Genomic DNA, 13,931 nt, shown 5'->3' on the forward strand with positions numbered 1-13,931 from the left:
GATCCGCTCCCGATGTGAAGGCTAGATGTATAAAATTAGAAATTGTAACAATTGGTTTTTGCAGTTGGGTGTCTTATGATTGTATCTCAGACAAAAAATTCAGTTGTGTCAGATCCCTAATTCTAATTGTGCCTCAAAAATCATTGGTCAAACCACCTAAGCTGCAGGCCTATGAATCATAATTTATCACAGATCATTTCTAGAATCCTGATCATTTTTTGAGGAGGCTAGAAACACTCAACAGTTGAACAAAAAGCACAATGGCCATTGACCATTAACATCTCAGATTAATCTATGAATATTTCTCCATATCAAATAGCATGAACTAATATATAAATAACCATGGTTCAATCTTAGCTATCTTCAAGAAATACAAGAAAAATTGAATCATTACAAGCAGCCTTTACTTGTAGCATCACCATGTGTCATCACCCAGTTCCCGAGAGAAACAAAAAAGGAGCCTCAATATTGAAATTTGAAAAGCGTACCATCCTCTCAAACAACCTCATCAGATTCTCAGGAAATAATTAATCCCATTGCAAGTTGTATGATGATGTTCATCATCATCATCATGACTGCAGCATTCAAACCAACTCGAGTCACTGACTACATAAATCTATCGAGGTTTCCAATAGGCCAAACTTGGATAACTACTTAATAGAATATAATGCATACATGAAGTTTTCCTTCTCTGGATTGTAAGTAAAGACTTCTTATTGCTTTCCCTCCCGACCTCTCACGCGCACACGCACACGCGCGCCCGCATCCAAGTAAGAATGGAAAAACCTGTAACAAAAGAGCATCTACAAGAGTTCAGGAAAGTAATTTAAGTTTCATTTCCACAAGAGAGCTCAATAAGAAGATGGACAATTCCACTATTAATGCTAAGAACTTCTATTTATAGCTTCACATTCAAGTACATATTTACACAATTAAAACTCTAGCAGATGCAACCATCCTACACTTATGACACTTATTAACAATATAAAACACACAAAGTTTGGAGGTAATGATGCAATTACACAGCACTTCATAATTAAAAGCTAAAAGCGAAGAATATGTTTAATTATATAGGTAATGCCCTTTTGATTTTGGAGATCCATGGCCCTGGCTTCTCAATGGATTTTACCAAAACCTTCACCACCTCCTTCATGCACGGCCTCTCCATCGGATCCACCGAAGTACACCGAACCGCCAATTCCATGGTCCTGATCATCTCATCTCGATATTCCGCGTGCTGCCCTCTCATCGCCGGATCGATCCACGTGTCCAAATGGCACTCCGAGTACAAGTGCCGGGCCCACTCCACGACCCCACCATGCTTGCCCGCCTCGGCATCCACGTGGCATCTCCCCGTCAGCAGCCCCACCAGTAGCACACCGAACGAGTAGACATCGCTCTTCTCCGTGTACTCCGCCCCCTTCCCCTCCTCGATCCCTGCCACGTCCGTGCATGGTAAATTACCGTTAATAGGAAGGCTATTTCCGTCCTTCCATGATAGATTAAAACAAAACTCACAAGCTTAATTTGGTAACTTTACCTGGAGGGAAAAGGTTGACTAGGAGGCGAGCCACGCCGTCTCCGTCCAAAACGACGTTGTTATCTGCCGTCAAGCTCCCGTGCAATAACATTCCTCTGAGATGCAGGCAATGCAACGCCCTAGCGATGCCGACGGCGACTCTGCAACGCTTCTCCCAGCTAAGCTCCGTCAGTGCAACGCTTAAACTCCTCCCTCCGTTAACGGGCTCGTATATAAGCACCCAACTCGTCTCCGACCGGCACGCCCCGGCCAAGCCCACCACGTTCCGGTGACGGAACCGCCCCATCTCCGTCACCTCCGCCCACCCTATCCTCGGAATGTCCGTCGCATTCCTGACAGCGAACAACATCCCATCACCGGCGCCGTCATGGACCGCGAACTTTCCCTCCTTGATCGACGTCGACAGGGCGTTCGCCGTTATACCTTTTGACGCCTTCTCGTCAAAGACACGCACCTCCCAAACGCCGTTTCCGTTTATCTCGACCTTCTTCAGATAAATGTGCTCCCTTCTGCGCCGTCGGATCAAGAGGAATAGAAGAACGGAGAGCATGAGAATCAAAAGAACCGCCATTGGAAAAAAGACGGAAAACCGGCACGGCGTTTTCTCCACGGCGGCGGTGCACGGCGGCAAGCCACTTCTCGCGGTTCCACCGCAGAGGCCTGGGTTTCCAGCGATCGAGCTGGCGTTGGCGGAGAGGAAGGCTCCGGTCGCCGGCAAACTGCCGTGGAAATGGTTGTGGGAGAAGTTGACAAATACCAGAGTTCCGGTTTTCCCTAAATCCTGGGGAATCTCTCCGGAGAAGCGGTTTTCCGAGAGGTCAAGTTCGGTGAGGACCGGCAGATCGGAGAGTCCGGCCGGAATCTCGCCGGAGAGCTGGTTCTTGCTGACGTCCAGACTGACCAGTTTCTTGCATTCCGCGATCGCTTCTGGGATAGGGCCGGAGAGCTGGTTCTTGCTAAGCTTCAATCGAGCCAGCTCGGAAAACCGCCCGAAGCCTGCTGGAATGCCACCAGAGAAATGATTTTCAGACAGGTCCAGATTCTTGATGCTTCCACTCCCAAAAGAGTCGGGCAATGGCCCGGCCAAGTCGTTCCTCGCAAGGCTCAGCATCTGGAGCGCCGGCATCTCCCAACTCCGGCCGTCTATCCGGCCAGAGAACCCATTGCCGGAGGCATCGAGGTAGTAGACGAGCGGAAGCTTGGTGAATTCCGGCGGTATCTCGCCGGAGAGCCTGTTGTTCTCGATCCGGACCCTCTCCAAGCTCCGGCATCCGCTCAAGCCGCCAGGGATCTCGCCTTCTAGAAAGTTCGAGAAGAGGATCAGCTTAACGAGGCGGCGAGAGTAGCATAGGTGTTCTGGTACTCCACCGGTGAGGTTATTCGACGAGAGGTCGAGCACGGTGAGGTTATTCCCGCGGCCGAGATCCGCCGGGATCTCGCCGGAGAGGCGGTTGGACCAGAGCTGGAGTACTTGAAGGCGAGGAAGCGCGGCGATGGACCTGGGAATCGTACCCTCGAGTCGGTTGGAAAAGAGCTGGAGGACCTCGAGATTCTCGAGTTTGATCACTTCTTCGGAGATCTCGCCCGTCAGATCGTTCTCGCTGAGATCCAGCGAGATCAAATCCGTCAGGTTGTAGATGGACGGCGGGATTGGACCCGAGAGGCGGTTCTGATAGAGGAACAGGTACCTTAGTTTGTGGAGATTCCGGATGGAGCCGGGGATTTCGCCTGTGAGATTGTTGTACACAAGATCGAGGTGATTGAGAGCCGTCAGATTGCCGATCTCCGGCGGGATTTCGCCGGAGAGGTTGTTGTACCCTACGTATATGAATCGGAGGGTCGTAATCTCGCCCAGCTCGGGAGGAATCCTTCCAACGAGCTCGTTCGAGGCTAATGTCAAGAATTCTAGCGTTCTAAGCTTGGAGATGGAGCTGGGGATTGGTCCACGGAGAGAGTTCCCGCCGAGATCGAGGACCTTAAGACGAGGAAAGTCGTCGGAGATCCCATCCGGCACCCCCCCGGTGAAGTAGTTATTCGACAGATCGAGGATCTCCAAGCTGCTGTTGATGATTTTATTCGGGCCGTTGGATCGGAGCGGGATTGGGCCGGAGAGGTGGTTGTTGGTGAGATTGAGATAGCGAAGGGAGGAGGAGAGATTGGAGAAGGCCTCGGGTGGGATGCCGCCGGAGAAGCCGTTGGATGAGAGATCGAGGGTGTGGATGAAGGGCAGCGAGAAGAGCACGAAAGGGAGGCTCCCCGAGAGATTCTTTGCGGAGAGCCGGACGATGGAGACGTGGGAAGTGGAGTTGCCGTCGCATGTGATGCCGTGCCAGTTACAGAAGGAAGTGGTGGAGTTGCTCCAGCTGGAGAGGACGTTGAGCGGGTCGCTGATGGAAGATCTGACGGACAGTAGGGCTCGGAACTCGTACTCCTCCGAGGAGAAGCAGGTGGATAGAAATGGGAGTAAGTGGAGAAGCAGCGTCACGGAGGCATAGGGCCTCATCTCTTTCGAATGAAAGAAGGGAATGGGAAGTGCGTGAGGAAGCGGGAAGGGAGGAGGTCGGGAGAGGGCTTAAATAGGATGGGTAAAGACAGCGCCATTATTGGTTGGAGGCATATAGAGTAGGGAAATGGGGTCGAATTTGCAGGAAATAACGAGAATGCCACTAGGGTTTGAAAGAGGCACGGGTTAGGGGTGGTGGGTCAGAAGGCGTGACGGGGCGGTAAACGCCGCTAGCTGGCTGGTGCTCGAGTAGTTTGCAAGTTCATGGAGGGGCTGGCCGGCTGGGAATCGTGAGAGGTTTGACCCACAGATATAATGCTTCCAGAAACTATGAATCATGAGGTTTGGGCGTGGGACGGCATGTGGCATGTCGAGGTGCCAACTGGTTGGTTTGTTACTTTGAATGGGAGTCCTGAGTTCAAAATACTAGGCTTAGGTTTCAGAATTCGTGCCTGCAAAGTAGGTGGAATGGTTTGGTTTAGCCCCAATGGTGAATTTGCAGGAAGGCAAAATGGATCGTCCTGCTCTAATGTGGAACCACTCAATTCCTATCGAGCAGATCCCAGAGCCAAACAGCCCCCGAGCAAGTAATGACGCCCCAGTCCAAGCCGGGGCACCCTGCAGAGTCGATCGAGAGTCGAGGAGGCCCCGTCGACCGCAGATATCTACAATAATGCCTCACGAGCCGGGCTCGGAGCGCCCTACAGAGTTGATCAAGAGGCGAAGAGGCCCCACCGACCGCAAGTACCTACTATGATGCCCCTCGAGCCGAGCTCGGGGCATCCTACAGAGTCGATCATGAGCCGAAGAGGCTCCGTCGACTGCAGGTACTTACAATGACGCCTCTCAAGCCGGGTTCGAAGCACCCTACAGAATTCATCGAGAGCCGAAGAGACTCTGTCGACCGCAGGTACTCACAATGATGCCCCTCGAGCCGAGTTTGGGGCATCCTGGAGAGTTAACCAAGAGCCCAAGAAGCTCCCGCAACCGCAGGTATTTGTAATGATGTCGCCCCCTCGACCAGAGGCCAAGCCGACCTCGGACCCCGCCGAAGAACGAGCTGACCTCAACCAGGGAAGGCCTCCTCGACCTCGCCCAAACGTCGGGCTGACCTCAACGCTTATCAAGCTGACTTTGTCAAGCGTATGCCGCGGCCTCCGGCCTCTCCGACCTCGCCTGCGGCCGCACCCACGCGCGCGCCCATACTTGCGCAGGTGGCCGTACATCACAACCTTACTACCCCATGTCTTGCTTACTGGCCACGCTATGACGTGTCAACTAGAGACCATGCTTTGCTGCCCCAACCATACTTACTGCTAGAGGCCGTACTTTGCCACACCTGTCAACGCCATGCTGTCCACAAGGACTGTCCAAATCGTGTGTCTCAAGCAAGCCTTGGCTACATGCTACCTAGCCAAAACCATCTCCTCCAATGATGAGGACGGGCCATATCTCCGCCACTTGGGCACTTCTGCAAGAACTATAAATAGCCCACATTAGGTAACGCCTGGGGACTTTTGGACCCACTCAAGTCCATTCTAATTTAAGCATTGGAGGGTCCTCACCGGAATCTTCGGTGAGGCTTTGTGCAGGGTCCCCAAAGCGCAGGAGGCGCCACCCTTTTTCCGTCCTGGCCGACGGCTCGATCGACTCCTCCGGCATGGTCACTCTTAGGCCAGATTTCAACCACAACAGCAGGGATGCGAATGAGTGGCAGAGGCGAATGTAATTTTGAGCACAAATGACATGCATCGAGCACCATGCGAGTTGATTCCACCAATCTTCTAGCCTTTTTTTTTCTTTGGTACATCGGCTGCTCATACTGCTTTCTTATGAGCACAGCTAGCTACATCACTAGTAAGAAGGCTACACAAAGCAAAAGAAACAGAGAACTGTTGGGTCTAGAAAAAAATTTTCAAATGATAAGCAGCATATGAGACGACCCAATCAGCAGTTTGGTTCGCCTTCCGAAGGACATGCCTGTTTTGGATAGCACGGTACTCCCGCAGCATCCGTCGTGTGTCGCCTAGAAGTGGATGCTCTGCCTCCTCCCGCCTCTTCTGTCGTAAACGCTTAATCAACGAAACTGAGTCCTCCTTTAGGATGATAAAGCCAGCCTTCGAGCCCTCTTAAAGCTTAGTTGGAGCCTGGAGGCTCGAGAAAAGATATTTGATGTCATCCTGTAGATAGTGCTTGTGCCTAGGGGTGCACCCGAGGGTGGTCGGACACGAATTTCTCATTGGATTCAGGTCTCGGATATGGACTCGAACCTGTCCGATTTACAAGACTTACCATGTTAGCCAGGTTTTGCTTTTCCAGGCGCAGAACGGGCCTCGCGGAGAATCTGGTGAATGCCCGATGAGCCTAAAGGTTATAATTTCCGGTCCGGAGCGGTCTAATCCATCGATGACCAGGGTTTTCACTTTATTTTCTGGATTGAAGAGGGCAAGGACAAAGCAGAATGGAGATCAAAATGGGCAGAGGCAATTGCATCAGGAAGAGAATGATTACCGTGGAAATGCTCTTCAGAATATTATTCTTGCCTTCAGTCCGGACTCCTTGCACAGGTGCGGCAAAGAGAACTGCAGCATGGAAAAGGCTAAGGAAGTGGGGAGTCGTGTCATTATGGGGGACCGGAGCGAGGCTCGTGCGCAGCCTTTTTGTCGCACCGCCTTTCACCTCTCTCTCTCTCTCTCTCTCTCTTGCAAGGACTATTTCATTTCTTTACAGAGTGCTGTCATTGTCATTCCAAGCACGCATGCTCGCCGCCTCTCCCTGTCTCTCTCCTACCGCATTTTTCTATAGCCTTTTCCCTGCTGCTCTTGTGTACGTAGTTTGGGTGTGGGGTTCAGTTCATATAATAAGTTTGGCAGGCAAGGCACTCTTGTACAGATTAAGTCCATGCCATGGTTGCCAGCAGTAGAACGCTGGTTCCATTACAGTGGGGAACATGTACCGAAAAAACAAAAAAATTTCAGTGGGTCTGAAACCAACAATGGAAGCAACTTTTGGAGGAGACAAACATTCAGGTTTTGGCCACGGAGCAAAAGATTTTGGTTGTTGAGGGATAAAGTTTGTGTGAGGGCCCGGTCAGACCGGTCCATTGACCGGCCCATGGCTCAGCACGTATTTTAAAGAGAGATCGAAACAAAAAAATAAAAAAAGAGAGAACAAAGTTTCTCTGTGCTCCGTCAAAAGCTAGAAAACCCTAGCCTTCATCCCTATTTAAGCAAACCCTCTCCTCTTCCCTCAAGGCATCTCCCTCTAATCTCCGATCAATGCCGATGAAATTTATTGAGATTGTTTTGATTTTTCTTTTCCCTGTTCCATTTTGGATCTATTGTTAGTAGGGTCGAGGCTCATGCCCAAGCAGCAATTGAGCCGTCGGCCACCTCCAAGACCAGAGGCAGAGCTGTCATCGGCAGGTGAGCCAGGCTGCTCCCTTCTTCACCTCATTTCTGAGCCGACCTAGGGGTCGGTTTTTCTTGTTTCTCTCCCTATCACCAGCCACCGTGGCCAATGACCCTGTCACGTTGTCATCGGAGGTCATGCTAGCCACCTCGAGATGCTCTGTCCAGCTTAAGGGAGACACCCTCCCCTAAATTTCTTTCTCTTCTCTTCTTTCTCTCTTAATCACTATTTCTCTTTCTACTTTCTCTATGTAGAAGCCTTAATAGGCCCGAGGAAAGGACCCAATATCTTGTGGATCAATTGCACATAGGAGGGGTCCCAGATCGACGTTGTGTGACTAGAGGTCTTGGGACAGCATTGCACGACCAGGGGCCCCATGCTGGTGTTGCAAACCGAGGAGGGTTCTGAATTGACGTTATGCGGCCCTAGGAAAGGGTTCGAGTTGATCTTGTTAGGATCATCTACCATAATTTAGGGATAGTTATGACTATTCTAAAAATAAGACCTGGTCTATAGGTAAGCAATCATTTGGCTAAGAAAGTGTTGAGCAGACCACTTTGCCCTCAAGTTCGTAGATTGAGAAGAGGATCGGTGTGCGCAGTATTTGAGTCTGAGATCGGTAGAGGGAATAAGTTCTATATACAATCACCTTTATGCATAATGTATATTTTGTAATATATGTTGATGATTTTGGGGTTTGCATCATTTTTTGTATGACTCCCTTATGATTTCCAACACATATATTTTATTAATATATAGACATATCGAATATCGGTGATTATGGCTGCTTGGATTATGGTTTTGGTTGTTGGGATATGATGTTGATGATTTTGGAATTTGGATATGAAATATAATATCAAAATATATTTTCTTGGTATGGATGAAATTAAATGATTTGTTTGATGAACAAAGAATTTGGACTAGACATATTACGGATTGCCAGTCACGAGCAGAATTATAACACATTAGTTTGCCACTGCGGGCTGAAGTACAGTTATCTTGGTTTGTTACTGCGGCATGAAGCGTAGTTATCTTGGTTTGCTACCGTGGGCCGAAGCGTGGATATTTGGATTGCTACTGCGGGCGGAATCGCAGTTATCTTAGTTTGCCACCGTAGGCCGAAGCGCGGATATTTGGTTTGCCAGTCACGGGCCGAAGCATGACTATGAATAGTCCAAATCAGAAAGATGATAGTTGATTGAAAATTTGGACAAAAATGAAAGATTAAAAATATAAAACCACTGTATGATAATATTTTATATATTTTCTGGAAAGGGTTATATGTTTGATGACTTACATTATGGATGCATATTTTATCGAGCTATGTTGGATAATTGGTATGAGAATTTATGATTTTTTCTGTATTTTGATGAGTTTTGTAGTTAATCTTATTTTAAAACTACTATATTTATATTAGTGTGAGTGTGTGATATTCTTACTGAGATAAAAAAGCTCATATTCTTCTTATTTTTTTCCTGGAGTTACAAGAGGCATATTTCGAATGGGAGGGACGTAGAGTTGAGTATCAGATTTATGAGTTAGTTTGTCAGTTTATTTTTCTGATACGATAAGCATTTGAAGATCTTGTGATTGGATTTGTTTATTGGATTATTCGGCTATTCACCATTGAGTTATTGGATACTTGTTCGTCTTAGTTTTTCCATAATCTCTAGAGCATTGCCCTAGGACTCATGCGGCTGCATCATGTGGTCGACTCAAGTGATGGGTTCGGGGCATCACAGTTTGGGAGTTTGATCAATCCATCTCTCCAAGGAGCCAGGAGGAGATGGTCGCTAGAGTCCTGCTCTTGAATACAGTATAAAAAAAATCTAACCAGTTAATTAAGGAAGACTAGGGCTTCAACAGGGATATTGCATATGGCCAAACATGACTGATGTTGCACGAGAAAGATTAAGGTTTTAAGTATGTAAAATGGGATGATCCAAGGTATTGCTGTTTAGCGTCGACTGCCCTGAGAACAATGACTCTAGGGCTAGGCCCAGCAAAATCTTCTCCCAGGCTCACATTTTCGTCACCCTCTTTCTTCACGTCGGCCCAACACACTATGGGCTTGGGCTAACTCACAGATTACTTTTTGTCTCCTTTATTTTTGGTAGAAACCCAAATTTACTTCATCAAGATCCGGAAGGTATGTTATATAACTATTTCGCCGCTAATTTAGCCATGGGGAGGCTCATGTGGTTGTAACTTGTAACTTGTATGCATGATATACCAATTTGTCCACCAAATCTAATTATGTACCCCTGGGTTTGGGGGAAAGAGGCCTGTGGAATTGACAAAGTATGTAAACGGAAAATTGAACCAAGGATTAGAATTCAGACAAAACATGGTTTGGTCTCAATTGCCAAATGGCATTTGCTGACCCGATGGGAATTATTATTATTTTTTGGTCAAACCATGACTAATTAATTAGAGTTAGATGCTATATTCGTAATCCAATCCAACCAGTTATATAAATATTTATGGACCACATAGTACCATAGCTATCTCGTCGACTTTTTCGGATGAAATGCTATGTACATCCCGCCGATCATGGAATCTTATGAGATAACATACCATGTATGGTCCATCAATTTTTTTGGTGGCATACCATGCACATTCTCATCAATCATGCAATCATGTTCCTTCATACACATACCGTGATGCGAATAATGTTGCAATCTCATATTTTTATTCTTAACATTTTTATTTTATGATCCAAGCTCGCATTACAAAAGCAGATTATTTAATAGTTAATGAAAAACTCCTGAGACGAGTTATGACATGCTACGTACATGGCCACAACGGAGGCTGGTCATCGTGCAATACATGGAAGTCTTGGGGAGCCGTGGATTCATGTTCAACATATCATTACTTTAATTTGTAACAATTTATTTGTATTACATGCTGTAGACTAGTTTGCACATTTTTCTTAAGAGCTAATCATGATCAAAATTTGTAGGCATGGATTCAACCCAATCCGACCCAAATGACCCATCGAGTTAAAATTTGTAAGCATGGACTTGACCCGATTTTCAACCGGATTGGGTTTGGGTCCAAAATTAGGACCCGAACAAGAAACTGGGTCGTATCAAAGTCACTTAGGACCCGACTCATTTGCAGCCCTAGTAAAAAGTCACCCCTATTAACATGACTCTTCATCACTATGAAAATACGTTTGTGCCCTCATTGTAATTATCAGAATTAAAATTCAAAAGGCACTTGCCATTGTGGGCCTCAACTCAATAGGATCCAACATATAGATCTTGCAACATACGCACTTTGCGTCAAAAGACAAGAAAAACGACATGGAGATGTGCTAGATTTTGTTTGCGACTCCTTAAATTGGATCATCTCCTCCACATGAACGAGCATCGCTATCGAGTGTAGTTCTCCACTCCTTTAAGGCCGCCGTTAGCCGCGGGCCTAGTTAACCTTCGACGTCAACCGTTCCGAGCCCAAAAGATAAATTAGAAGTGTGGTCACGGCATCGGACGGTCCCCTACATCGTCTCTTAACCCTGTTCCACTTCCTAAAAGATCTCACGAGGCCGGTTCTGATCTCTAGCTTTAAGGGAGTTAGGGGAGAAAGGTGGCTGATGGGAGGGGATAGGCATGCATGCATGTTGCTATTTGACATGGTCCTTCGAACCCTACTTGCGACCATCCTCTCTCTTACCGCACGGATGACTTGTGTTTCTACCTCTCTCTATCTTACCATTTCTTTTCTTTGTTGCGTCGACTTTTTTTTTTTTCTTATCCAAGAAAATGCTTCTAGTGTTTTTTTTTCCCCTTTTTTTTCGTCTTTTTTTCATTTGGTACGAATTATACCTGGGGTTATGTCAAATATACAATTGCACTTTAACCAGTTAGTATCATCATTGTTAGCTTGGAACCAATTAGTTCTCCATTTTTCGTACGTGGAAACTGGTTAGTTCACGTTCAAGAAGATAGATCAATGATCAGCTTGGAAAAGTTTGACAGGTTTCCTAATATTTTACATAAAGATCATACACACACTCATACTTTTGATTGCTATACTTTCTCTCTTTTGAAAAAGTTAAGCTAAGATAACCGCATTCTATTAAGACACAGTAGTGCGTGTTCTTTTATTTTTTGGGTTTTTTTTTTTTTGGAGAGGAACACCAGGCGAAGTCCAATCCGATTCTCTTTCTGCTGCAATTTATGAGGTTGTTGGTGCAACTCTCTATGTTGTTTCAAGAACTTTTTCATGAGAACGATTTTCAGAACTTTTCATGTGAGGCGTTCCAAGGCATTATTCTTTTAAAAATATCTTTAAATGGTTGAGCGTCCAGTTGATCAAACATTCATGCATGGAGAGGTTTTTGCTTCATATAAAGCATTCAACTTGCTAGATACTAACAACTGGATGGTCCTTTCTTGCATCTTAATTTGTTTTCTTGGCCACAACTTTATAGCTTGCTCCGGAAGCAGAGGATATGAAAGAAAAACAATGAGTTGATGAGAACGAGGACCCTTCAATCAAACAAAATAGAGTTTAACATTCATATTTTAATGGATGACCAACTATCTTTTCTTTAGAAACCATGAGATATATGAACTTTTTCCCATTAATTAAGCGTTCAACCTATGTATGAGTATGACAAGATACACTGGAAGAGGTGGTTTGAACCGAGAAATTCTAGTTTTTATCACAACCAGAATAAGCTCCATTAGAAGAATATGCGACCCAATAGAAGTCGACATTTCCTCCAACTCAGGCAATTTATTACTGGGCGGTCGTGAAAAATGTATGATACATACAATAATTTTTTTAGCATCTCTATTATCAGTGATTACTACACTGATTCACGAATTTTGATAACTGGGATAAGATCGATGGAAGTCCCGGATTTCGGCATTGGTTCAAAAACAAAAACAAACAAACAAACAAACAAAAAAATAGATCAATATTTTGCTATCATCGATTTGGAAAAGGTGATTCTCACAGTCAATTGTGGTCCACACAAGTTGGATCTACTTGCACTCAGAGGGCAGAGGACAGTCTTACGTCTGAAGTCTCGATCAGTAACTCGTGGGCAATCACAAGCCATGATACGGACAAGTAAAATATCCCATGCATGCTCACTACCAAATGAATGCCATTTCCATTAACGCTAGGGTGAGGATGACTTTTTATCTTACCCTAACCCCTATCTGCCGCAATTGGCATAGCTTGCACCTTTAGGATCTATTTGGGTAAGTCAGCAAGATTTGGACTGGATTTTCCACTAGTTTCATCGTTTGGAAAGCTTATTTAAGCAGTGTCCATATCAACCCCCCCAAAAAAATCTCCATAATTTTTTTTTTCTTCCTGCAGACCAACAGACCCATAGGATGAAATTTAGACCAGAACTTCGATGGGTCTTTAGAAGATGCGGGCCGAATAGGCTAGCAAATCCGACTTCAAGAACTTTAACTACAAAATTTTTGGACTCTCTTTGCCATTCCAATCAGATGCCTATATCATGGTAGAAAAGCTTATTAGAACCCTAGTCACCTTATCTCACTTTTGCTTGCAACACCATCTCACTATATATATTTGAGGTGCTCCCCACCTAAACCATAGGCCACCCTTTTGCAGCCTGAGTATCTATAAAAGGGTAGGCATCCCAGTAACTGAGAAGAGAGAGAACTACAGAAAGAAAGATGGATAGTGTGTGCAGAAAGAGAGAAGAAGCCATGCAATCCAAACGAGTTACTGGAGAGCAAGAACCATGCCTCCCTCCACCCAAGGTAATCATCAAGGGAACTACTGCTATAGCAGTTTGCATCAAACTGTTCCATGCGTGCAAACTAAGTACTCTTCATTTTCAATATTAAGATCATTGACATGTCCTTTGTTTAACCAAATATTAGACCTATCTTACTCGTTTCTCTCTTCATTGTAATAAGGATCAATGGCTGAGAAGGGTCTACTCCGATCTTCCGACTGACACAGAAAAGATCAAGGATCGGAACCTAACCATGGAAACCAATGAAGTGCAGATGGTGGAGTGCGAGTGCTGTGGGATGTCGGAAGAGTGCACTCCTACCTACATCGGCCGGATCAAAGGATTCTTCTGCGGAAAGTGGATCTGCGGGCTTTGCTCGGAGGCGGTGAAGGAGCAAACGAGACGCAACCCAGGAGTAGCAAAGGAAGAAGCTTTAGAGTCTCACATGGCTCTTTCCAAGAAGTTCAACAGGACTGTTAGGCTCAACCCTAAGCTCTCCCTAGCTGGTACAATGAGGGATATCGCAAGGAAGAGCTCCCAACAAAGGACCTCCATGGGTCATTGTGCATCCAAGATACCTAGAAATATGAGCTGTGGTCCTAGAATGAATGTAAGATCAAACAGCCACCAGTCCACTGAAACTTCATCATGCCACTATTGATCATTCAATAAGCATCACAATTTAGGTCCTGGCTTGGCACCATCATGCGAGCTAATTAGTTTAATGCTTTGGAGCAAATATG

At 46.0% G+C, this 13,931-nt stretch overlaps 2 protein-coding genes across 2 annotated transcripts; one reads left to right on the forward strand and one right to left on the reverse strand.

Moving 5' to 3' along the window:
- Positions 1-449: 449 nt before the first annotated feature.
- LOC103710284 (probably inactive leucine-rich repeat receptor-like protein kinase At2g25790) lies at positions 450-4,090 on the reverse strand. The gene is made up of 3 exons (XM_039130368.1): positions 1,541-4,090; positions 676-1,437; positions 450-575 (listed from the first exon to the last, which is right to left on the reverse strand). Exons 1-2 carry the CDS (start codon positions 4,041-4,043, stop codon positions 1,067-1,069), a joined length of 2,874 nt encoding a protein of 957 aa, XP_038986296.1. The 5' UTR covers positions 4,044-4,090; the 3' UTR covers positions 450-575; positions 676-1,066.
- A 9,288-nt stretch (positions 4,091-13,378) lies between these two features.
- LOC103710282 lies at positions 13,379-13,931 on the forward strand. Its single transcript, XM_008795946.3, has one exon. The coding sequence runs from the start codon at positions 13,442-13,444 to the stop codon at positions 13,847-13,849; it is 408 nt and encodes a 135-aa protein (XP_008794168.3). The 5' UTR covers positions 13,379-13,441; the 3' UTR covers positions 13,850-13,931.

This window comes from Phoenix dactylifera, chromosome 9 (assembly GCF_009389715.1).
Source record: "Phoenix dactylifera cultivar Barhee BC4 chromosome 9, palm_55x_up_171113_PBpolish2nd_filt_p, whole genome shotgun sequence".
NCBI classification, from domain to species: Eukaryota; Viridiplantae; Streptophyta; class Magnoliopsida; order Arecales; family Arecaceae; genus Phoenix; species Phoenix dactylifera.